General features: G+C 33.9%; 1 protein-coding gene across 11 annotated transcripts in view; it reads right to left on the bottom strand.

Annotated features, from left to right (window-relative positions):
- Positions 1-24958, bottom strand: part of SSBP2 (single stranded DNA binding protein 2) — a 308559-nt gene that overhangs the window by 65651 nt on the left and 217950 nt on the right. For 8 of the 11 annotated variants that reach the window (XM_077866330.1, XM_077866340.1, XM_077866290.1 and 5 more), the window contains one exon: positions 15882-15971. The exons of the other annotated variants lie outside the window; for them this stretch is intronic. In XM_077866330.1, the coding sequence (XP_077722456.1) occupies positions 15882-15971 (90 nt within the window). The remainder of the gene's footprint in view (positions 1-15881; positions 15972-24958) is intronic. 11 annotated transcript variants of the gene reach the window in all.

Below are 24958 nucleotides of genomic sequence, written 5' to 3'. Positions count from 1 at the left end.
TTAAATATAAGTCTCAGAGAATAAATTGATAATAAAGAAAATTTAAGGAACACCTGGGTGGCTCAGTCATTTGAGTATCTTCCTATAGTTCTGGTCATGATCCCAGGGTCCTGGGATGGAGCCCTGCATCCATCTGGAGCCTGGAGCCTGTGTCGGGGTACCTTGCAGCGGGGAGCCTGCTTCTCCCTCTGCTCCTTCCCCTGCTCATGCACCCCCCCCCGAAACAAATAAATAAAACCTTTAAAAGAAAATTTAAAATCACTAAAAAATAAGTTTCTTTAAAATGCCACTTAAGCATTTTCTATATACTATTTATATACTATATATACCACATACTATTTTCTATATATATATTTTATTTTACAAGCACAATTTAGAACAAATCAGTGATGAAGAGAAGAATAATATTGATTTCTTTAGAATGGACATTTAGAACAGTGTACTCTTATGAAAGAAGTCTGAGGTCATGTTTCTAAAACACAATTTTGAGACTTATGTAAAGTAACTGAACTTCTTTGAGGACTAAATTATTCTGTGAAATTTGCTTCTAATTTTTGAAGAAAGAGTATTTTAAAATGACTTGAAAGAACCCAATTATCAAGTTTAGGAAAATATGAACAGACAATTTAAAAAATGAACACTCACTTAAAAGATGACTTCATCGGAATTACTCAGTTGAAGTTTATAAGTTTCATACTATACAATTATAATAAAATCTGGCTTATAAAATTTTATTTGAGTGTAATTTTTGGACACATTTTATGGCAGAAAATTTTAAAGTATACTAGGTCAATCTCCTTACTATGTAAAAGGAAACCAAAGACCAAATTTCTTTTTTTTTTTTTTAAAGACCAAATTTCTTAATTGCCATTTTAGTTTTCTTACAGAGAGAACATCCTGCTACAGTAATACCTTTATAGAATGAAGGCACATACACACACTTCATTCTTATGACCAACTGACCATAAATAAATTGCCTGACTTGGCACTTCCTCCTTGGCCCCCAGCAACTGTACAACAATTCACTTGATGCAGAATTCTTTACCCTTGCTACCACTCAACCAGGAAAAGTTGAAAAGGCAGTGGTATTTTCAGGTAAGCAAGTTAATTTGCATATAAAGCACTAATTAGCATGCGCTTCTGATTCACTGAACTAAGAAATGCGACAACTGAAATAAAATAAATTTAGTAAGCTCTAGTTCTCTTTTCTTAAACATTTTTGGCAGAGTTTTGATAATATATGTTGTCTTTAGTCCACTTATTAGTGTTCTTAAGTCACATGTTAAAAGGCAATATTTGATGAGTAGGGAACAGTGATGAATGGATGCAGTATTATTAGAAGAGTATCATCATTATAATCAAACTGTTCATTATAATGTACTTATAATGAGGTTCATGAGGAAGGAAAAGAAGCAGTTAGCACATTCTAAGAGAGAACGTAGAGTTGTATTCAATAAATATTTGATTGTTTCCATAGTTGGGTCATTGACTAAGTGAATGAATAACACTGATGGAAGATTTAAAAAAATAGCAAAAGATGCAATGAAGTTTGGTTCACTTGTATAAAATCTCACCTGACCGAAGTGTCTTGTTAAAACTAGGTGGTATCTATTGCGACTGTAAACAGTAAGCCACAGTATTAGCATAATTAATCTGGTTTGTATAGTGAGTACATGCTTATCAATTGTGTATAGAAGGAAAATTCTGTTTGCATAAATAGGATAATTTATATTTTCCAGAGGACCTCATAAAAGCAGGTAAGGGACAAAGTATTGACCTGAAGTAGTTACTGAATTATAATTAGATTATCCCTATCAACAACACCTAAGGAAATTTATAATTTAAATGACTATTAAGGCTTTTTACCCCCCTCCTACTGCTTTCAGGCTTCTATTTTTAGACTTTATTTATTTATTTGAGACAGAGAGGGAGAGAGTGTGTGCAAGCAGAGGGAGGGGTGGAGAGAGAGGGAGAAGCAGACTCCCTGCTGGGTGGGGAGCCCCGTACAGGATCATGACCCAAGGTGAAGACAAATGCTTAACTTACTGAGCCACCTGCTTTCACATTTCTTTAGCTATTTCTGGGGTGCCAGGGCTGAAAAAAATGTTTCTTAGTTTTACAAATTAGCAGTTTTTGGCATAAAAGGATGTCAGGTTAATTTACATGATTTGGGAAAAAAAAAGTGTGTTACCTTAATTGAACTTTTCTTGAAGCACAGACCAGCCTTGAGAAGTGCTATCAATTCCTTATTGCAGTTCATCTCTTAGCTGTCTAATACAGTGCTGCGTTTATACGAAGGGCCCTACCTCCTCTTTTTGGACTGAAATATATTCAAAGGGAGATAATCCTCAGATCTCAGAAATAACATTTTTAAGCTTACATATTTTCTTTCCATTAAAAAAAGGCTCAGTATTTGAGTAAGAACATGAAACATTCTGTCTTCTTATCATATTGTTTTTAGCACATAACCATCTTCAGTCCAAATCTGTAAGAAAATGGTTTTTGCTAAGAAGTATTTTGCTTCCATCACTGTTTAGGCAAAAAATATAAGATGCAAAGTGACATACAGGCAGAAAAGAATATATTAATTACATAAATATCAAATAACTAGCTCACTTGGTCCTGTGCAGATATGACTTTAGACAGATTTACTCTTTCTTCTGATATTTTTGATGTGCAGTTTAGGCAGACACAGGGAGTAAGACACAATTCCATTACATGAAAATTATTCTAGAAGATTTCAAGGGAACAACTTCTTCCAAACAAAATTTTTGGAAATGACAAATAAGGTAGGTTATAGTTATTTTTTTATAGTCTTGGAAAGGTAATAAAAATATGTTCACAATATTAGATTTTACCCAAAGCGTAAACATTCTTTTAATCACTAAATATTACCTTTTATTCATTCTGTGTCCATTTTTTTAGTGAATTCAATTCTCTTTACTGTACATATTTTCCTATATAGACCTCTCTCTCTCTCCTTTTTTATTTTATTTTATTTTTTTTAACAGAGGGAGGCAGGGAGGGGCAGAAGGAGAAGGAGAGACAGAATTTTAAGCAGGTTCCATGCCAGTGCGTAACCAACTTGGTGGGCTTGATCTCACAACCCTGAGATCATGACTGAGCCAAAATTAAGATTTGGATGCTTACCTGACTGAGCCAGCCAGGCACACCTGATATAGATTTCTAGTCCCTAGTTTTCTGTTCCCTATTTCACTTAGAAGTAAATCTTTTTTAATTGTGCTAACTTTCTTGAACTCATGTGCTATCTATAATAATATTATTGAGAATATTATTTTGAAATATCTTTGGTGTTGTGACTTCTGCATTTCACTACAACCATCTTTCATATAGTAAAAATGCTCACATATTTTAATTTTTATAATTCCATGAGATGCTTCATGAGTTTTCTGTAGAAAAGTAATGAAGCATAAATTATACATCAAATGAATTTCGTCAAAGTTACTTTACAATTCATGTATCTTAATTTGTTTAGTTTCTTTTCTGTTTTCCATAAAAACCTCCATCAGACATTACTGACACCCCAGTGGATAAGACACTCTTGATTAACATATTTTAATTCCAACTAGTATTAAACTAATTTAGCTCACAAAATGACACACTTGTGCTAGCGCATTCTGCTGATAAGCATAAATATGTAGCTTATCTCCCATACATCTTAGATATTCTATCATCATCAACACTTAATTAAAATAGCTCATATAAGATAACTGTAAAGTATTACCAGATCCAGCTTCCTAGATGTTATTTTTGTAAAGCTAATCCAATTCAGCACAGACTTATAAGCAGGTTTGATTCTTTTGATATGGATTTAGTCTAAGCATCAAAATTGCTCACTTACATTATGGGCCTTTTCAAGAAGATGAGACTATTTCTCAAGCCTTCATTACATATATTAGAGGCGTGTGGCAGTGGACTTCTGGATTGTGAGTGAGGACCATGCTATCTGCTGTCTAATAAGCTATAAAAGTTGGAAAACACTCTACCAAAAACTTTAATAATTTGTTTTAGACCAATTTATATTTACAAATACACAGAGACACATTTTTATTGTTATTGTCTGTGAGGTAAGTAGCTTGAGTCCTACATAAGCTGAATCTGGCTCTGTGCTACCTTCCACTACTGACTGAAGTCCCAGACAAATCAACCCAAATTAATGTATTTAAAAAATTACATTATGGGCATGAAAATACATATTTGGGATTGATAATTTAGGATAAAGTACTACCTTATAAAAGAAGCTGTAACAATAGTTTTTTAAAATCACCCTTACTTTTTTCATTAAAGAATGCAAAAGTATTCTATTCTTCCTTTTCCCTATTTTACATTCATCCTTCCATGTAAATTTGCCCCATAGGAGAGAGGTACTTTAATTTACCTAAATGTACCATCGGGGGGGAAAAAAAAAGAGAAAGAGAAAGAATGAAAGAATGCTGCTTTTCTCTTATCCTTCTGATAATATGGTAGGGAAGATTCTACTGATTAAGTCTTTTCAAATTCTCAAATAGCAGTAAGAATGTTAAATAAACTGGCCTGTGGTCTTGGTCTTCTAATACAAGTGACAAATCATATATATATTGATTTTCTTTAAAAATGAAATGACATTCTCATATTCACTTGGTTAACTTACCTATAAACATAAAATCTTTATTTATTTATTAATATTTAATTTATTTATTCATGATAGACATAGAGAGACATAGCTCCTCTATGCCACTGCCTCAGATTAGACATAGTATTCCTTCACAGGTCAGGGCTAGGTCATAATATACTGCCCTGGTGATCATGCCACTTTGCCAATGGTCTTTAAAAGGTATAAAGAAAAAATAAATAAATACTAGAAAACCGAGTTTTTTGTTTTACATATCATTTTCTTTTTTTAAAAAAAGATTTTATTTATTTTTTCATGAAAGACATAGAGAGAGGCAGAGACATAGGCAGAGGCAGAAGCAGGCTCCCTGAGGGGAGTGTGATGCGAGACTCAATTCCAGGACGCAGGGATCATGACCTGAGCCAAAGGCAGACGCTCAACCATTGAGCCACCCAGGCGTCCCCACAAAAATCTATATTTAAAGTTATACAAATCATGTCTAAACTTTATAGAATAGTCTTTCTACAGAACAAGTTTATAGAAATTGTTAATGCACCAAAAGTCTATATTGAAAATAGAGCTTACTAATTTGACTAATGCTAGAATGTATAAAAAAAGCAATAATGAGAAAATTCAAATTGCACAAAGTGATTTCTCCATCTCCAATTTAAAATATACATTTTGATATACAACTTAAATAGATATATGTACATAAAGTTGATAAGACAATTCGAATGGAAAATATTTACTGATGTCAAAGTAATGTATATAATATAAAAACGATAGAAAACAGGTAGTATTCATGTTTGCAAGCACTTGAAGTAATTAATTTCTATTTTACTCTTTCTTGAAAAGTATCCTACTGTTCCCATTACTCTATTCCCTGGCATTCTATCTTATACTCAAGACTATACCTGCTTGCTGGGTATAACGCATGATACCTGGCAGTAGCCCATATGCTCCTCTTCAAGGCACCAGCAGGCCGGTTTTCTTTGTTCCTCAGCAGGGATGAACAGTTTATAATAGCCAACACTTCATTCCCAGCAGCATTTCTTTGGCCTCCTCCCCTTTCCCTCCATCCACTTCCTCATCTCTCGCTTTCCCTTTAGAGCAAAACTCTGAGTTGGGCACAATTATTGTCTCCAATTTTTCTCTTCCCAGTTTATCCTGAATCTACTTTTATTAGGCTTTTATGCCCATCACTCCACTGAAACTGGCCTTATCAAGGCCACATATTGCCTTCTTGTTAAATCCAACGGTCAACCGCCAGTCCTCAAATAATTTAAACTATCAGTAGCATTTGACACGGTTGATTATTCCTCTCCTTGAAATCCTCTCTCCACGTGGCTTCCAGAATGCCACATTGCCTGGTTTTCTTCTTATCTCTGGGACTGCTCCTTCTTTGGAGCATTTTTTTTTGGTGGTTCCTCCTCATCGCCCAGACTTCTTGACATTAGAATGCACTAGGTGCATTCTAGAGCTCTTTGTCTCTATCAATACTCATGATCTTGATGTTCTCATTCAAGCATATAGCTTTAAATATTAACCATATGCTAGTAACTCCCAAATGACTCTAGCCCAAGCCTGAACCACAAAACTGCAGACTGATATTCTATTCCATACTCAACATCTCTTGAATATCTCATAGCCATCTTAATCTTACCAAGTTCAAAATTAAGCTTCTGGTATTCCCCCTCATACCTCTTTGCGGAAGTCTGATCTACACGAGTAAATATCAATTCCATTCTTCCAGCTGAATTAAGTCCAAAGCCTTGGAGTCACCCTTGATTTGTCTTTTTCTCTTACAGCACATATCCAGACCATCACCAATATCTGTTGGCTTGAGTTTCAAAATATACCTAGAATCCAAGCACTTCTCACTACTCTTATTACGTTAGCCTAGGCCATATCTCTGGTCAAAAGTTTGCAACAACATCCAAACTGGTCTCCCGGTGTCTACTCCTCCCTCCTGTAGACTAAACTCAACATAGTATCCAGAATAACTGTTAAAATGCTCCACTCAGAGTAAAATCCAAAATTCCTACAGTGACCTATAAAGTTCTACGATGTGACTTTCTATTATCTAGGACTTCGTGTAGAACTAGTCTCCCCAGTGGACACTACGCTTTAGCTACCTAGACCTACTGTTGTACCTGGAAAAAGCCAGTTACGCTTTGAACTCAGGGGCTTTATACTTGCTTGTCCCCAGATAGCATATGCTTGTTCTCTCACTTTTTTTAGATCTTTACAAAAAACGGCAAGTTCTTGATGGGTCCTTCTCTGGCCACCCAATCTAAATCTTTGGCAATAATGCTTATTTTCCTTTTAGGTCTCATTTTTTCTCCCTAGTCTGTACCACAGTCTAATATATCATATTTTTAAAAATAATTATTTATTTTGTTACTATGTCCCTTAATAGACTCTAAGTCCCATGTGGGCAGGGAATTCTTTTAATCTTTTTCTTTCTTTCTTTCTTTCTTTCTTTCTTTCTTTCTTTCTTTCTTTCTTTCTTTCTTTCTTTCTTTCCCTTTCTTTCTTTCTTTCTTTCTTTCTTTCTTTCTTTCTTTCTTTCTTTCTTTCTTCTTTTTCTTTCTTTTCTTTTCTTTCTTTTCTTTTTTTCTTTTCTTTTTTTTTAAATTCATAGGGAGAGCAGGTGGCCCAAGGTCAGGTCTAGGCAGCCTGCCCTGGGATTGCACCCTACTTCATAGGCCCCAGTCATATCTCCAGGAGCCTGCCTTTCACCGAGTTGTATGCCTGCAGACTTACTCTTTCAACCTTCACTCCTCACCCCACCAACTTCATTGAGTTGCAATAAATGTTTGCTACTGTATGTCATTAAGCAATCTTTGCCAATGGTTCTCAAGTTTTAGTTTGCAAGACTCATCTGTTAGAAATGAACAAACAACAACAAAAACACAAAAGATTTCTGCCTCACTCTCTACCCCCAAGAATTCTGATATTCTGGAAGCTGGCTGACTTCTAGCACTCTCGTGTCAGTACTACACAGAACATACTTGGAGGAACATTGTTCTTAGCCTTTACCCCTTAGATTTCCTATAAACTATCTAGTGGTGGGCCAGTTAAAGGTTCACTCACTAAATGTGGCTACCATTTGCTTTTGTAGATAAAGTTTCCCTCAAACAGTTTTGTTACAAAACACTCCAAAACACTCCAAAACAGTGTCCAACACTGCTTTTACACCAGAAGGGCACTACAACAACAGAATTGAGGAGTTGTAACCTCAAAGTCTCCAAAGCCTAAAATATTTATTCTCTTTTTACAGAAAAAGTTTGTCAACTCCTCATACAGATACAAGATAAATTATTTCAGAACACCACCTAGTGATAAGCTATCTTTTAAAAAAGCTTAAGACATCCTAATGTATACCTAAGACAAATCTATCCCACCCATGTAGGGCATTTGTAATATATGTCATAATTCATTCTTTTCTTTATTCTTCCTTATAAGTGTTTTATTTATTTAAGTAATCTCTACGCCCAACCTGGGACTCGAACTCACAACTCCAAGATCAAGAGTGGCACATTCCACCAACTGAGGCAGCCAGGAGTCCCACCCATCCTTATCCTTAATTCCCCAAAGGATGGTGACCATTTTTTTTTCTGTAACCAACATTAAATAAAACTAAAATTGTTATAAATTGCCTTTGTATATTTGCAATTTACTATACATTCTACCCCCCCCACCCCAATAGCTATAATAAAAGCTGAAGCACTCTGGGAAGAATTTTCAATAATAAGATTTTTTCAAAAGAAAGACTCTTTTTTCGAATTAGCTGAAAAACAGCTCTTATTAAAGATGTGATTTTAAAATATGATATTTTATTGCTTCATACTAAATATCCTAACACCTTTAGTTACCAGATGCAGCATTAAAGTAAAAGGAAAACCAATATTGGTCTAGGATGGCCAAGTTACCTTTTCCTAAATATTCATTTTGATAAATAAACAAAAAAGTAAGGTTTCTAACAGGAGGGATCCCTGGGTGGCGCAGCAGTTTGGCGCCTGCCTTTGGCCCAAGGCGCGATCCTGTAGACCCGGGATCAAATCCCACGTCGGGCTCCCGGTGCATGGAGCCTGCTTCTCCCTCTGCCTGTGTCTCTGCCTCTCTCTCTCTCTCTCTCTCTGTGACTATCATAAATAAATAAAAAATTTAAAAAAAAAAGGTTTCTAACAGGAAAAAGTTTCATTCCATTCTACTAAGAAACCCATGTAGACTCTGAAGCCCTGATATTCTCTTCTTTGCTCTCTGTCCCTCTAGTTAATGCTGTAGGATCTTTAGTTGTTTGAAACTGCAATTTTTTTAAAAAAGCCTACTTAGTTACTCAAGCTGAGCAGTTTTAATTTGTTCTAATAGTTGAGGCCAGAAAAACTATTACCACAACTGCAGGAAAGCATTATCAAAGCCAGCAGCTGTCAGCCACCTTTATTTTTTTTTTAGGCTGCTTTTTATCTTTGTACTAAAGAAAGACTTGTTCTATTTTCAATATTTAGAATCTCTGTTCTTTAAAGATTCAAAATTACATTTTAAAGAAAATTAAACTTAATTTTTATGTCTTGAACTTTGATAAATAAGCAACCTTCCCCACCTCTACTCCCCAAATCATGGTGTATTTAACTCTGAAAAACACTTATTTTTAATGTCTGGATTTTTAAACTGTATATACTGACAATATTATCGTTCAGTAAGTCAAGTCTACTTGAGATTTTCAGTACCCTACTCATTCAAACTAAGATAGGATATACTAATTTTTTGGCTTATTATCTAAGATTGGAGATTCTATTTACAACTTCCAGGGAGAGGGAAAGGAAGTTTCTACTGGTTTAGAGAATTTCCTAAAATTAACTGCAATAGGCCATGGTCAGGAAGGATAAGAGGAAAAGAAAATCAATGGGAGTAAAGGCAATACCAAGATTAATAATGAAAGGGAACCGAGAAAGCATGTAGACCATTTAAGTAAACAAGGTAAAAAGGATGTTACTGATTATAGAATAATTGTATAAAAGTTTACATAGGAATAGCAGAGCAGGGGTGCCTGGGTGGCTCACTCAGTTAAGCATCCAACTCCTGATTTTGGCTCGGTCATGATCTCAAGGTCATGACATTGAGCACTGTTAAATGCTCCACAATCAGCAAGGAGTCTGCTGGAGTCTCTCTCCCTCCCCTCTACTTGTGCACGCATGTGTGCTCTCTCTCTCTCAAATAAATAAATAAATCTTTAGAAAGGATTTTATTTGAGAGAGAGAGAGAGAGAGAGAGAGCACAAGCAGGGGAAGCAGCAGAGAGACAGGGAGAAGTGGGCTGCCCGCTGAGCAGGGAAATCTCTACAGGGCCCCATCCCAGGATACTGGGATGGTGACCTGAGCTGAAGGTAGATGCCTAACCAACTAAGCCACCCAGGTGCCCCTAAATAAATAAATTTTTTTTTTTTAAAGAAGGAATAGCAGAGCAGATGAGTATACTGAGTTATGAGAATATCTTCAAAACATAGGACTTATTTCCAGAAACAAATTAAATACCAAACCACCTCAAGAAACATTTAACCAAAGCTTGTAAATGTTTTTCCCTTTTTAGTTTCAAGATCATTTGATTGTTAAATTAAATAATCATTTTTTCTCATTTTTTGATTCATTTTGATCCTTTCTTTTAAAATATCAAGTACAGTGTATTACCCTGAGCTTTGTTGTCTTCATTGTTTTATGAATGTCATGTATACTGAGCTCTTTCTGTCAGTAACAACAGCATGGAGAAAAGGGAAGGTTTCTTTCATTTTTCATTCTTCTTATTGTATTATTATTATGTCAAAGCATTAGGTCAGCTTGTTACAGTGCAGTCTTGCTAAAAATAGAACCTTTGGAAAATACACCCTGAACAAGGAGAGACGTCTGCAAACCACCACTAGATGGCAAAGCAGCTTTCCCATTGCTAACATTATGCCAGCAAACAAAATGTGACTTAAAACCTGCTGCAACATGTTGTCTACAGTATCCGTTTCTATCAATTCAGACTTTAAAATATGGATGATCATCTCAGTCTGAAACTAAATTGCTTGGTATGTTCTATCTTCAACAAATATTTATAATCTTATTGATGTAAAACTTTACATTTATAACCCAACATCAAAGTATTACTAGTTTTCAACAATTACAGTTAAGAAAATTAACAATCTAGTGAGTAGAGTACAGTAAATTTATCAAGATAAAAATCAAAACAAAACATAATACATGGTAAAAATGAGCCAAAGGGTATAAAGTGCTCAAAAATTAGGTATTTATAAGCATATCCCACATTAGTTATATACTCAAAGGATGTAAATTAGCACTTATTAAAAGATTATGTTTTTAATATAAGATATGGATATGTTTATCTACAGTGACAAAAAACAAAATAGATTTTTCTACTTAAAAGCTTTCTTGTGGTAAAGACCAGAAAGGAGGAAAAAACAAAGTATTTTCACCTCCCTCCCAAATTTTCTTGGTTGAAATAAAAAATGCCCATTTCTTCAAGGTAGTATACAAGTAATGGTACATTCACAGGAGAAACTTTCTTGTTACCCAAATCTGTAAAATGACAGAACTTCATAAGGTGACAAATAGTCTAATTTCTTTAAACACAAAGGAAGAACTTTGTTTTATTTTATGCATTTTACTAAACCATTTTTATGGTTATACATAAGAAGAAAATCTCATTGGTTCAAGGAACACTACTACGTATTCAATAAATTACAGGAACCACAATTTGCCTGTCTTTTGATAATAATAAGAAAATGAATAAATAGAAGATTGATGCTTTTAATACATAATTAATATCTTGGCATACAATGAAATTTCACATACAATTCTAGCGTGGGGACAGGAGACTCAGAGTATAGACTCAGTTCTGATTGCCTACCATGTGTACTTCCACCATAATAATGCATTTTCTTCCAATAAAACTACCAAACTCTAGTTAGAACAGTGGCCACTTCTACTGCCTCCCCTGGACCCAGGAGCAAGACTTCTCAATTTAAGTAAGCTGCTCTGAAGTCATTCACCAGTTCCGGAGTAGGTAGGTCACTTTGAAAATTTATAGGATTTTGTATACAAATTACTCATTCGATAAAAGACTCCAAGTAAATAAATATGTGTCTTATTTTAAATGGCTTTATTTTATTAAATTGATATGTCCTTTTGCATGATCTACTATTCCCATTGATTTTACTTAATTGGTCTAGTATTCAACAACAGAGGCTCTTCCATTTCAGTAAAGATGTCAAAGTTTAAGTATGAACAATATTAATATCTGTCACAAAAAGACACTACTCTAAATTTTACAGTATAATCACCTAGTGTGTAAAACTCAGAATTATTGAAGCCAGTGCTTTATGTGCTAATTACAAACTCTTCTTTTTTTTTTTTTTTTCAAATTCTTCTTTCTTTAGTTTCGTTTTATTTTATTTTATCACATTCTGATAGGCTCAATTCTTTCCTGGCCTCGTCCCATGCCAGTTGACCCCACATAAGCTTTGAATTTCCTCACTAAGAATGGGAATTCAAAACTATTCTCATTCTGGATAAATTCTTGGAGGTTAATATTCCTTTTGGAATTGAATTAGAAACTGGTGTTTGGACTTGAATTATGATTGTTTGCTGCTATTTATAGTCATAGAAGTCAGCTACTCTTCATTAACAACAGGCATTACAGCCAGAAGTACACCAAAGTATAGACCAATCACTGTAGGAAACCAATGCTGATATTTAGGAAATATTTGAATAGACCAATCCCATCATTATATGTACCCAAAAGATAATAACATCTTTTTTTTTTTAAGTTTGATAGTATGAGTTGTTCAATATTTCAAAGAGGTATTATTTCTAGGGAGACTGGAATTAATTTTGTTGAATAGGGAAAAAGAATATTTGGGATTAGCTAGAATGGTCTCCCTGTATAAAGAGGAGTGACATATGTAACTTTTTCTATCTTCTGTCTCTCCTAATTTAGTTAAAACCATTAAAACTTTCCAGAGGTCCAAAGAAGGAACCTAAGGATGATCCTTGATTCTTCCAATTCTTTCTTTCCTACCCCAAATTTGGTTTATCAACTAAAGCCTATCAAACATAATTATGAATTACTTACTTCTTCCTTTCCAATCTTACTGCCACTACTCTTCTATAGGTCTACAAAGTTTCTTCCTTGGGCTACTTAACAATAGTCAACTGATTCCCTTGCATCACTCTCTTTAACAAGTTCTTTATCTTTCAAGTGTTAATGTTTTTGAAATTCAGTTGCATATCATCTTACTCTCTCATTCTGTATTTTCTTGCTGGATAATTAACCTACCTCCACCGACTCAAGTGCTCTTACTACAACGGTAATCCTGCAATTTTTATCTTTAGCCTGGATCAATCACTTTGGCTTCAAATATAACTAACTATATAGGTCCCAAAGGAACCTCATCTATCCCACCTCAAACCTACTCCACTTTTTGGTCTCTATCTTAGAAAATAAAATTCCCATCTGTCCAAGTTGAGACAGAAACCAGGGCACTATTCTTGAATTCTTTTGCTCACACCCTCTGCATTTGTCTCTTAAATCTGCTCCTCTCTCTCCACACCCACTGCCTTCAGACCATCATTAAATCTCACCTAGATCACTGTACCAGCCTCCTGCATGGTCTCCCTACCTCCAGACCTGTCCCTCTGCAATTCTGGCTACATTGGAGTGATTTTTCTACAAGTACAAATATTAACATGCTTCTCTCCTGCTTGAAATCCATCAATCGCTTAAAACTGCCCTTAAGATCAAGTTCAAACTCTTACCTGACCTACAAGCTCTTCAAGGTTCCTCTGGAGCTTCATCACTAGCCACTCTCTCTTTAGCTAAGTAAACTCCATTGTTTTTTTTTGTTTGTTTTGTTTGTTTTTTAAATATTTAGTTTCTCTCTTCTCCCCTCTGGGCTTTTGGAAATTCTTTTCCCTCTTCCTATACTATTCTTTCTCTCACTCCTTGCCTCTTTGCCTAACTCATCTTTGGATGCCAATCGAGATTTCATTTATTATTTTAACAATATTTCCCTGACAATGACTTCCAAAGATTGGGTTTGTTGGCCCTCTGATTTGCTCTGAGAGCACAGTCTCTACTCAATACAACCATCTTCTTTCTAGACTCCAATTGCTTGTCTCTCTCTCCTTAACCACAATGTATGTTTTTTTTTTTTTTTTTTGAGGGCCTCTATACTTTTGCTTACATTGTTCCCACCTTTTTTTCCTGGAAAACTTTCCAAACTACTCTCAACTTCATTCATGTAGACTCTGCAGCTCTTCTTCTAGGCTGTCACAGAATATTACCCTTGATTCTGTTACAACACATAGCTTGTTATATTACAGTTATTTATTTTTAATAATGCCTCTTGGCTAGACAATGAGCTTCAGAAAGGTATATATTAACATACTCATTTTTAGATGCCTGCCACAGTGCTTGGTATGTAGTAGTTCTTAAGTATGTATCCCACTAGAATAATTAAAACAAAGTTAACTCTGTTTCAACTACTCTTACCCAGAATTAGGCAGAAGACAGATAAGAGGAGAACAGTTCATTTTATAAAATGTGAACATAAAAATGTATAGGTTAATACATCTTTGTATTAATCCTGGAAGTATTTTGCCTCTTTCTCCACCCACCCCTCTTTTTAAAAGTGCCATTTAGAGAGCTTCTACTAGCTCTTATATGTAAATAAACTCTTTTGATTTACTCCCTAACTCTAATTCATCCTTGGCAAGAGAAATAGAGCATGAGAGAAAAAAAAAATAAATGAGCTAAAAATATTTTATGAATAATGATCAATTATGAACTTTAAAAGGTAAATTCTATGGCAGAAGTCCAGAGAGCCTTGATTTGAATCCCAACCCTGTCATTTTCTGACTTTGTGCAAACCATTTATCTATCAAGCCTTGGTTTTTCCATCTGTGCAATAATAATAATAATAATAATAATAATACATACTTCATGCTTAGGGTTATTGTCAGAAATAAGACTTTATGTAAAATATTTAGAATAAAGCGTGATATACAGTAAGCAGTTAATAAGCAGTTTGCTATTATTATTATCTTAAATATTGTTTAATTAATAATTAAATTAATTATTAATAATTAAGAGTTATAACATGTTCCCAGGTTATAAGAAAGGGCCCTTAAGACAGAATATGAGTTCTAAAAGACATTTGAATATTCTAGACCACTTCAGTATTAATATAGAGTAGCTGTCCAAATAAGCATATCCTAAAGGACTTTACATTTCAGAGTTGGTACTAGGTTCTAATTAAGACTTTTGTGTTCAATTGCTGTAACTATGGAAGATTTTATTCCTCTATTTTCACATTTATAAGTACACTGATCTACCCTGTAATGATGGTATGAATCAACTAATAAGTGACTGTTAGGATTTTGAAAATACAAAAATACTAAAGTGACAAATCAGTTTGTAAATACCTAATGTAATTCACTAAAAATATAGCATATTACATTAATTCCCATAATGCCTTCCAATTCTAGTTCTTAACTACGTTCTTGCTAATTTTCTCAAAGGATGTTATAAAAAATTAACTATGAAGTATAAAAAAAAGAAACTTCAGAATCTTCAGAATTACAGCACATCCGTACTGTAAAAATCATTATCATCATTGCTAAAATAAATGGTCTTGTTGAGATTTTAAAATACTAGCACATGTATTTTAAAATCCAATTTTAAAATGTCATATAATAATATTAATAACAATTCTAGCTTAAAAGCCAAAAGGATGATTATCAAAATATTTTGATTTATCCTATGATTTTGATAAATGAAAAAGTATGATTTAGCCATATTTTGAAAGTACAGCCAAATCTTGATTATCTTTAGTTCATGGAGATCTGGATAGCTGGGGGAGTTAAAATCCATCTATCATTCCAGAACTTCATCTTTAGCCTCTTCTCCCACCACATCTTTACCACAGTTAACTTAATGGGCCAGTTTGCATTTCCACTCCCTTTCTTTCTTACTTGAAGAAGGAAATGCCAAAATAAATAAGTGAATAAAAATTTGACAACAAATAAAACATAGGAAGGAAGGGCTAATCTATACACTTGATAAACAATCTCTGAATATCAAGAGTTGGCTGCACATATTATGTTTTCCTTTTAGAATTATAACAGCCTCATTCTCCTTCATATCTTTAAATAAAATCAAGCAGGAGTTCCTATGCCTTAACATTCCTAGTCAGAGTTTCTCTGAGTACCTGAAAGAACCCTGGTGGTACAGGACCTACTGGCATGCCATCTCCTGGGGGAATGTTTCCTAGCACTGGGCTGGGAGCTGCTGCAGCACTCTGCAAAGAATAAAGGAGAAACAAACCTATATCATTACAGCGAAGGCACAAAACCAAAGACTAACGATAATAGATTGTAGGAAGGGAAGGTTTTCACTCCCCCGAAAAAATACTGGTACTTTCTCCCACTTCAGAGGTAAACCAAGATACAACAGTTAGTTTAGTATATGACTAAGTAACTTGGTTTAAGCAAGTCTTTTAAAAACTTTTTGAATCATAGGATTTTAATAAGATGGTCTATTTGAATGATAAAATGCAAATAATAACATGACAAAAAGATAAAAGTTTAAGTAAATGCTTTATTGAAGGCACAGGCATCTGAAATGACAACATCAATAACAAATATGTAAATATATAGGTAGTAAGTCTGAAAATGGTGGGTACAGAAGTTGGAAAAAAGAACTCTTCTTAGATTATGCTTTTCTGTGTCATAAACATGTACAATTAATTTTCTGCCTATAGGTGGTAACACATTATTCAATTTCTGATATACTACAACTGGAAGCCAAAATATAATTGATAGCAAAAACAGGGTGTGAGGATGAAAACGTAATTAGGAGACTGAATAAAAGAAAAGAATTAGATTTAGACAGATTAGTCTCATATAAACAGATTATGAAAAAAACAGAATGAAAAACTCAGTCTATTTCACTTATAAAATGTTTCATGGAACCCTAGAGCTTCATGAAGTAGAAGTACTACAAATTTTGAGTTAGAATCTTTGTAATCAAATCTAGGTTTTAGATTTAATCCTTATATACAACAGTAATACATATCACTCACTATTCGACAACCATGGGTTTCTTCCTTCTGCCTAGCTAGACATATAAATACTAAGAACAGTCACAAAGGGACCAGAAATGTGCTGAAGAAAGATCAATATGAATCCAACAGTTCTGTTATGAAAAGAACTCAAAACAAATACTGGATCTAGTATATCTTTTGCACTGTCCTTGTCCATATATCAGTGTATTCATTTATACATTAATATTCCACTAGAGCATGTAAAATCCATATGTTTATAGCCTACATTTCCTGGTATACAAATTGATAAAAATATTAAATGTGTTTATTGTATAATACAAGCTGTTTTTAATAATGAAGACCAATGATTTTAGTATTTCCTGAGGAAATCTAGATTTAAGTGTCATCATATAAAATGTTGCTTACCTATGAATGCCAAAATTCTAAATTTCTGATAAAGCATATAAGAGGAGAAATAATATATACATATATTTTAAAGATTTTATTTATTTGAAAGAGAAAAAGAGAGATAGTGAGAGAGAGGGAGAGAGCTACAGAAGCAGATTCCCCACTGAGCAGAGAGCCCAACTCGAGGCTTGATCCCAGGACCCCAAGACCATGACCTGAGCCAAAGGCAGATGCTTATTAACCAACTGAGCTGCCCAGGTGCCCTGAAAAATAATATTTCTTAGATATTAAGATGAAACATTAATCTGTTATTCTATTCTATTTTATTATTATTTTTTTAAGTAGCCTCCACACCCAGCATGGAGCCCAATACAAGGCTTAAACTCACAACCCTGAGATCAAAGCCTGAGCTGAGATCAAGAGTAGGGTGCTTAACCGACTGAGCCAACCAGGTGCCCATGTTGTTCTATTTTAAGCAAAAACATGCAATTTACTTAGTTCAAATAACATTTATAGGAAAAATATTTATAGGAAAATTTTTATAGGAAATATTTAAAGGAAAAATATTTGATTGAGGTCATTTGACAGTCAATTACTGTCAAGAGGAAGGTGCTCAGTACTAAAAGCTAGACATAGGATGTCACTACTGTTCTAATTAATAATAGGATAGAAACATTTTTGAGACGAGTCTGTGAACCAGTCTCACCTATACTTTTATAGAAATGTGTACTAAAACTTTGAGTAGATTCGGTGAATTACTGCAACTTCTTAGTGTAATTCAAAGATGCTATTTGTCCCTCAATTCTAGTTTCCTAGAAAGCATATAAAAGAACCTTTGTCTCCCCAAAGGAAGTTTGTTTGTATCTAAATTAAAATACCAGGCCATCCTTTTTTTTTTTCTTTTTGGGGACCACATTGTTTAAAAGCATGTAATATGCTAGCTTTTTTCTTCAAAGTTCCTCATTATATATGCTTCCTATGGGGTTTTTTTCAGCTACTTTTAAACTTATTTTACTTATTTAAAAGTGAAACAAAATGTATGATTTAGATGAAGATTTAAACAATTAAATCTTTAAAATGCCTTCTGAATGTTCATTTCATGACTTTAAAATTATTGAACAAAGTCAAGCAAAATATATTTTGTCAAGAACTTTTTTATGCTCTGTAACATAGCAGTTAACACAGTAGGGGAAAAAAATCCCTGCTATTTGGAAGTTAACATGCTAGTGCAAGAAGAAAGTAATGAGAAGTTCTATGGAGAAAAAGAGAGCAGAGGGCAGCCCGAGGGCTCAAGGGTTTAGTGCCGCCTTCAACCTAGGGCGTGAGCCTGGAGACCGGGGCTCCCTGCATGGAGCCTGCTTCTCTCTCTGCCTGTGTCTCTGCCTCTCTCTCTCTCTGTGTGTGTGTCTCTCATGAAAAAATAAATTAATTTAAAAAAAAGAGCAGAGAATAGGGAGTGCCCAGTAACGGGGGTAGGGATTATAACTTTAAGTAGAATAGTCAGGAATGAATGAATATCACACAAACTAATGGATCATGTTATGGTGACTGATTTAAATATGCCTCTTACTCTATTGTTGAGACTGCCTCCCTATATTTCAAGATGTACCAAATCCTACTGTTTGCACTTACTCCCTCACAGTATTCCAAGAATTCTGTGGAAATTTTTCTTTCTTAATAATCATACTTTGGGCAAACAGTATTCTTAAAAATAGAAAAGAATAGAATAGGAAAAAAATAGAATAGAAACAGCAAATTCTTTCTTGAAAATAGCAAAGAGTTTTATAGCTAGATGATTTATGATTTTAGAGCATGATGATGTAGCTTTCTGGTGTGATAGTAATTTCTAGTCTTGGCCTAAGGTACAAAGTGAAGTGAACAGAATCTTAGTAATTATCCAGTTTCTTAACCTAGTCCAAAGCACTAGTTCAGAGTATTTCTGCCCAAACTTCACTCAGTGGATCACATTTTGTAGCTAAATTATGCATCCATTCTTCTGGGATGTATTGTTAAGGGATAATTCATCCTTTATTGTACTGTGTGGACTCAAGCTTAGAATACCATTTGGTACACTGTGTTAATCATTAATAAATACTAGTCTGATAATAAATACTACAGAGGGACACTAAATGGCACTGTAGGCATTGTAAAAGAGTGTATTTTTCAAATCACTTGCTCATTTATATATAGTAGCAATATAAATAATATATGCTTTGAAACTAAGCAAAATGAGAATCAAGTTTTTGGGATTAGGCATTTATGTGGAAGGAAGAAGTACAAAATTTCTTGAATTCATTGCTGCAATTTATTTATTTTTATTTTTTCTGAGAGAGAGAGAGAGAGAGAGAGAGAGACAGAGAAAGAGCATGAGAGCATGTGTGTGAGCAGGGGTTGCCGGGGCACAGGGAGAAGGAGAGAGAGTGTGTGTGTGTCAAGCAGGCTCCACAGCCAGTGGGAAGATGACTGTGGGGCTTGGTCTCACCACCCTAAGATCATGAACTGTCACTGTTACAATTTCTGGAACTTGTTTCAAGTTTACTTCCAGATTGTGAGAAATTTATCTTTTTTTTTTAAGATTTTATTTATTTATTTATTCATGAGAGAGAGAGAGAGATAGAGAGAGAGAGAGAGATAGAGAGAGAGAGAGAGAGAGATAGAGAGAGAGAGAGAGAGAGAGAGAGAGAGAAAGCAGGCTCCATGCAGGGAGCCCAATGTGGGACTCGATCCCAGGACTCCAGGATCACACCCTGGGCTGAAGGCAGGCACTAAACCACTGAGCCACCCAGGGATCCTCAAGAAATTTATCTTTTGACTTAAGGATAGACGGACAGTTTTTGGCTCTAACTTATAAAGTATGTACTATTCTGTAGGGTTGTGACTAAATCACAAAAGAAGGGCAAGTCATTTCATTATATTAAGAACTACTAGAAAGCATCACTTACAGGGAATTTGTGTGAATTCCCATTAGATACCATAGAAAATCCTTTATTATGCAATATATGCATAATTATTTAGGGTTGACTTTTAAAAAAATTCCTCTCATAAAAAGAAAAACATGCAAATATTATGGCTTTAAAATATTTCTTCTAACTAAACTGAATACATAAGACTTCAGGACAAATGTGAAAATACTAATTCATACTAAAAGTGTGTCATCTCTCTACTGGATTATTTTGTATGCTTTCAATACATACTTTCAGATATATATTTTCTAACTGTTCTTAAATCATTTACTTTGTCATAGCCTTAAATTTCAAGATTTTTTGAGAGTGAGAACTTTATTTTTTCTTTTGTATTTCCCCAAGTCACTAATATGCTTTACCTACTTTTTATATATCCAATATATTAAATTTGGTGAGTTATTTGCTTTCCCAAGAACATAGTAAAATGTATTTTAAAGAGTCACCTTGAAATATTTACATGTTGTTATATATTTATCTTTAAGTATCTATGGTCGTTCTCCTGTCTTGGACTTTCCATACTTTTATCATTCTACCTTTAAGAAGGCATAAGTCAATCTGAGCCTCTTCGTCTTTTTTGTGTTGTTTGTTTTTCCCTTCTATAAATGTTCAGCACCATTTACCATTTTTCCCTTTCTCTGAAATGCCATTATATAACTGCATTTTAAAAATATGTTTATTCTCCCTCTAATTCCCTATTTCTGAATTTAAAGGAGAGAGGGGTATACTGTTATTTTTCATTTTATCTTCTTAAACAAAAATTTGAAATAAATCATAGAAGAATTCTTATTTTAATCTTAGTTGTTATCACTAGTGGCCTCTGGTAGAAAAAAATTGTATATACTTTTGTGTGGAGGTTTCAAAACAACAGACATATAATAAAATTTTATTTAAAAATAAAATTAAGATACAACCTATTCGGGCAGCCCCAGTGGCGCAGCGGTTTGGTGCCGCCTGCAGCCCAGGGCATGATCCTGGAGACCCTGGATCGAGTCCCACATCAGGCTCTCTGTATGATGCCTGCTTCTCCCTCTTCCTGTGTCTCTGCCTCTCTCTCTCTGACTCTATGAATAAATAAATAAAATCTTAAAAAAAAAAAAAGATACAACCTATTCTTAAATTAGCATTTATCAAGATTCTACACATTAAATAACTAATAGTTTTATTTACTAAGAATGTTGGAGAATCAGCTGCCTAATTATACATCAGGGAATCAAGATATAAGTCTGTACTTGGTGCAAATATTTTAAGTATATGTAAAATTGTTAAGGTAATAACTGAAGAACTAACATGGTGACACAATTATTAGAAATAGGAAGACTGATTTAAGGGAAAGGTGAATAGGAAGAGATTGGGCAGGGAGTTGATTTATACTATTAAGCTATCTGTGCTATTTTTAAGTCATATGCAGGGATTCTTTTGAGAAATATTTAAAATGGTGATAATTTATTTCTTGTCTTTACAATTTTAATGCAAAGCATGATTAAATATTTGGCTGTTGCTTGAAGACATATTCTTTATCATACTAAAAAATTTTTCTATGCCTAGTATTCTAAAAACAATTTTCAAAGAAATCAAATTTAAAAAGATGCTTTGCCTTTTTATATTTGACTGATACTTCTGGTTTTTCTTTTAGGAAGTATGATAATTAATCATATATTGATAGTCTCCTTAAACTTAAATCATTAATGTATTTCTGAGGTAAGCGATGTTTGATCATCATGGGTGATCCTTTTAATAGGGCAACGAATTATATTTGTTAATATTTTATTTGGATTTTTAAATCTATATTCTAAATGAGACACGTTTAGAAATGTTCCTTGCTGTATTATATTTTTCAAACTTGAACATCCAGATTATTTTACCTTCTCAAAATGAACTAGATGGCAAACTATCTTCTATCATGCTCTGAAGAAGTTCTGTATTATGGTGTTTATCTGCTTTTCGAAAGTTAAAAAATATGCAGCAGTAAAACTGCCTGAATACAAAGGCAATTCTGGAAATAATTATGGTCATTATTCTTTTTATATTTTCTAAAACTTCTTTTTGCTTCAATTCTGTTCATTTACATTTTTTGCAGAACATTTCATTGAGATTTTTAGTTTTATCCATATTCACACTACTTTCACGTACTTAAAAAAAGTCCTCTGTAGCAGCTGTGAGAGACTGCTAGTAGACCAAAAACATCTGTTTTTCCCTTCTTCCATGGTAATAGAACTGTAGCCAAGCACACAGCAGCCCAACTACATCATATTTCTGTCTCCCTTCTTCTCACCAAGAATTGAGGTTTTTATTAATGGAATGTGAGCAGAAGAGGTATACACCATATCCAGGCTTTGTTCTTAAGAGTTAGGAATGTATCCTACCTATTTTTTAACTTTTATTTTTAAGTAATTTCTACACCCAACATGGGGCTTGAACCTACAACCCCCAGATCAAGAGTAACATGCTCTACCAACTAAGCCAGCCAGCGCCCCATCCTACTTATTTTTGATTAGAGATCTAATTGCTGTCAGATGAAGATTCATTTTCTCTCTCCTAAGCTAAATTAGCATTTTCATCATTATCTTTGCCAGAAAGTGCTTACTTCTTTTTTTTATTTTTTTGCTTCTTCTACTGTTTTGTTAATATGTTTACTTTTTAAGTTTTTTTATTATCTCTATTTTCATTCTTTTTAAAAAAGGCTTTCTTGTTTATTTTTAAACTTCCCAATTAAATTAGTAAATACTTTATTTTGTCTATTTTTAAAAATACAAAGAATATAAAACTGTGAGGTTTGGCTCTGAATTTACCTTTGATTGAATCTGCAAGGTTGATGTTGATGTTCATGACTTTTCTTCTAAATCATCTCATCAATATAGTTTTGATTACTGGATAGAAACCAAAATTATACTGATGAGATGATTTAGCAAAAACAAAAACAAAAAAGCACCACCAACATCAAACCTTGTAGATGTAAGCAAAGCTATACTTTAATTTACAAATGGTTGGAGGCTTAATTTTTGTTTTTGCTTTTGTTTTAGATTTTTATTTATTTATTCATGAGAGAGACAGAGAGAGGCAGAGACATAGGCAGAGGGAGAAGCAGGCTCTATGCAGGGAGCCCGACGTGGACTCGATCCCGGGTCTCCAGGATCATGCCCTGGGCCAAAGGCAGATGCTCAACTGCTGAGCCACCCAGGTGTCCTTATTTTCGTTTTTAATTTCAAACTTGCCCAACTATGTCTAGGTAAGATATAGTGTATAATTTCTACATTTAGGAATTTGTTGAATAGTTTTTTGTGGTCTAACCAAGATCAATTTTCATAATTTCCTATGGATATTTAATAAAATAGTCCACATTTTTATACATTTGTGTAATAACTTCATATTGTCTCTATTTTTTGTCCCCTTGCTCTTTCAAATATATATAATACCCTATAACTGTTTGTCCATTTCTCCCATATTTTTCGTATTTAATAATTACTGCCTTGAATCTACTTTGTCTGAAATTAATATTGCGAGCTCTTCTTTCCTTGTGTTTTTGTTTATTTTACATCTTCCATCCATTTATTTTGAAATTTTATGCTGTATTTGTTTCACTTATGAGCAAGAAAATCCTCGAATATGTAGCTAATGAGATGTCTTTTAAAATTGGGGAAAAAAACCCCAAGTTGTCTTTATCCTAAGTTTTAAAGGTATTAAAAAGTCAAGACAATATCATTTACTTTTCCCGATGAAAAATGAAGCTAGCTTATTACTCTTCTCTTCTATGTCTCCCTCTGACATTTCCTTCAATAATTCTTATTGTAAACATCTGGAGTTTTAGGCATAAAGTATTAATTTTCATCATCTCTTCTTTCAGTAATAATTTTTGCTCTCTCCATTCAGTTTCATAAACATACTTACAGCTTCAAAAATAAAGAACTCCAATTTTATCTATTGTTTTCCCTATCAGTTTCTTAAAAATAATATAACATTTGCTACTTTAGAGTTTTAATTTTTACATTCCTAGTTGGCCAGAGGATACATAAATATCATTTTCCAAATCCTTATATATGCAAATATTTTTGTTGACTCTCATCGAAACTAGAGATACCACTGTTGTCTGGTATTCAATGTTGCAGAAGTCTGATACTGTCCTGATTTTTGTTCCCAGGGATGTAATCTGTTTTTCTCTTCTAGATATTTGGAGAATGTTTTCTTGATATTTATAATTCTCAAGTGCTTCAATTCCATATCTAGGTACTGATTTCTAAATTTCTTGCCTAAAATGATGTGAACCTTTTCAGTGATCATTCCTGGGTTATTTTTTCTAATGCTAGAGAGTTGAGGGGGGAAATGTTTTCGGTTAACATGCATAAAGGAAATATCTGACAAACCCCGAAGGGTCATTCATTGTAAATGTTATTAGTAACCAAGTAAATAGTTAGGATATTATTGGTAACTAGGGAAATCTGCTTAAGAATCTTACCAGGAAAGGGGGCGCCTGAGTGGCTCAGTGGTTGAGCATCTGCCTTCGGCTCAGAGCATGATCCCAGGATCCAGGATCAAGTCCCACATCAGGCTCCTTGCAAGGAGCCTGCTTCTCCCTCCGCCTATGTCTCTGCCTCTCTCTCCGTGTGTCTTTCATGAATAAATAAATAAACTCTTTAAAAAAAAAAAGAATCTTACCAGGAAAGGATCTTCATAAGTTATTGGTGGCATGGGAAACTGGTACAGTTGTAGAAAGCACTTTACATGTATCTATCATGTACTATAAAAAATTAATAAATTTTGACTAAGTGATCCTTCTTTTCAGATACTATTCAAACATAAATTCTCAACTGTGAGAAAAACAGTATGCATAAAATACGTTCACTATCACTATTTATAGTACGAAATATTCAAAGTACC

This window comes from Canis aureus, chromosome 2 (genome assembly GCF_053574225.1).
Source record: "Canis aureus isolate CA01 chromosome 2, VMU_Caureus_v.1.0, whole genome shotgun sequence".
Taxonomy (NCBI): domain Eukaryota; kingdom Metazoa; phylum Chordata; class Mammalia; order Carnivora; family Canidae; genus Canis; species Canis aureus.
Note: the sequence above shows the minus strand (reverse complement) of the source record. Positions and strands in the feature narration are given on the sequence as shown.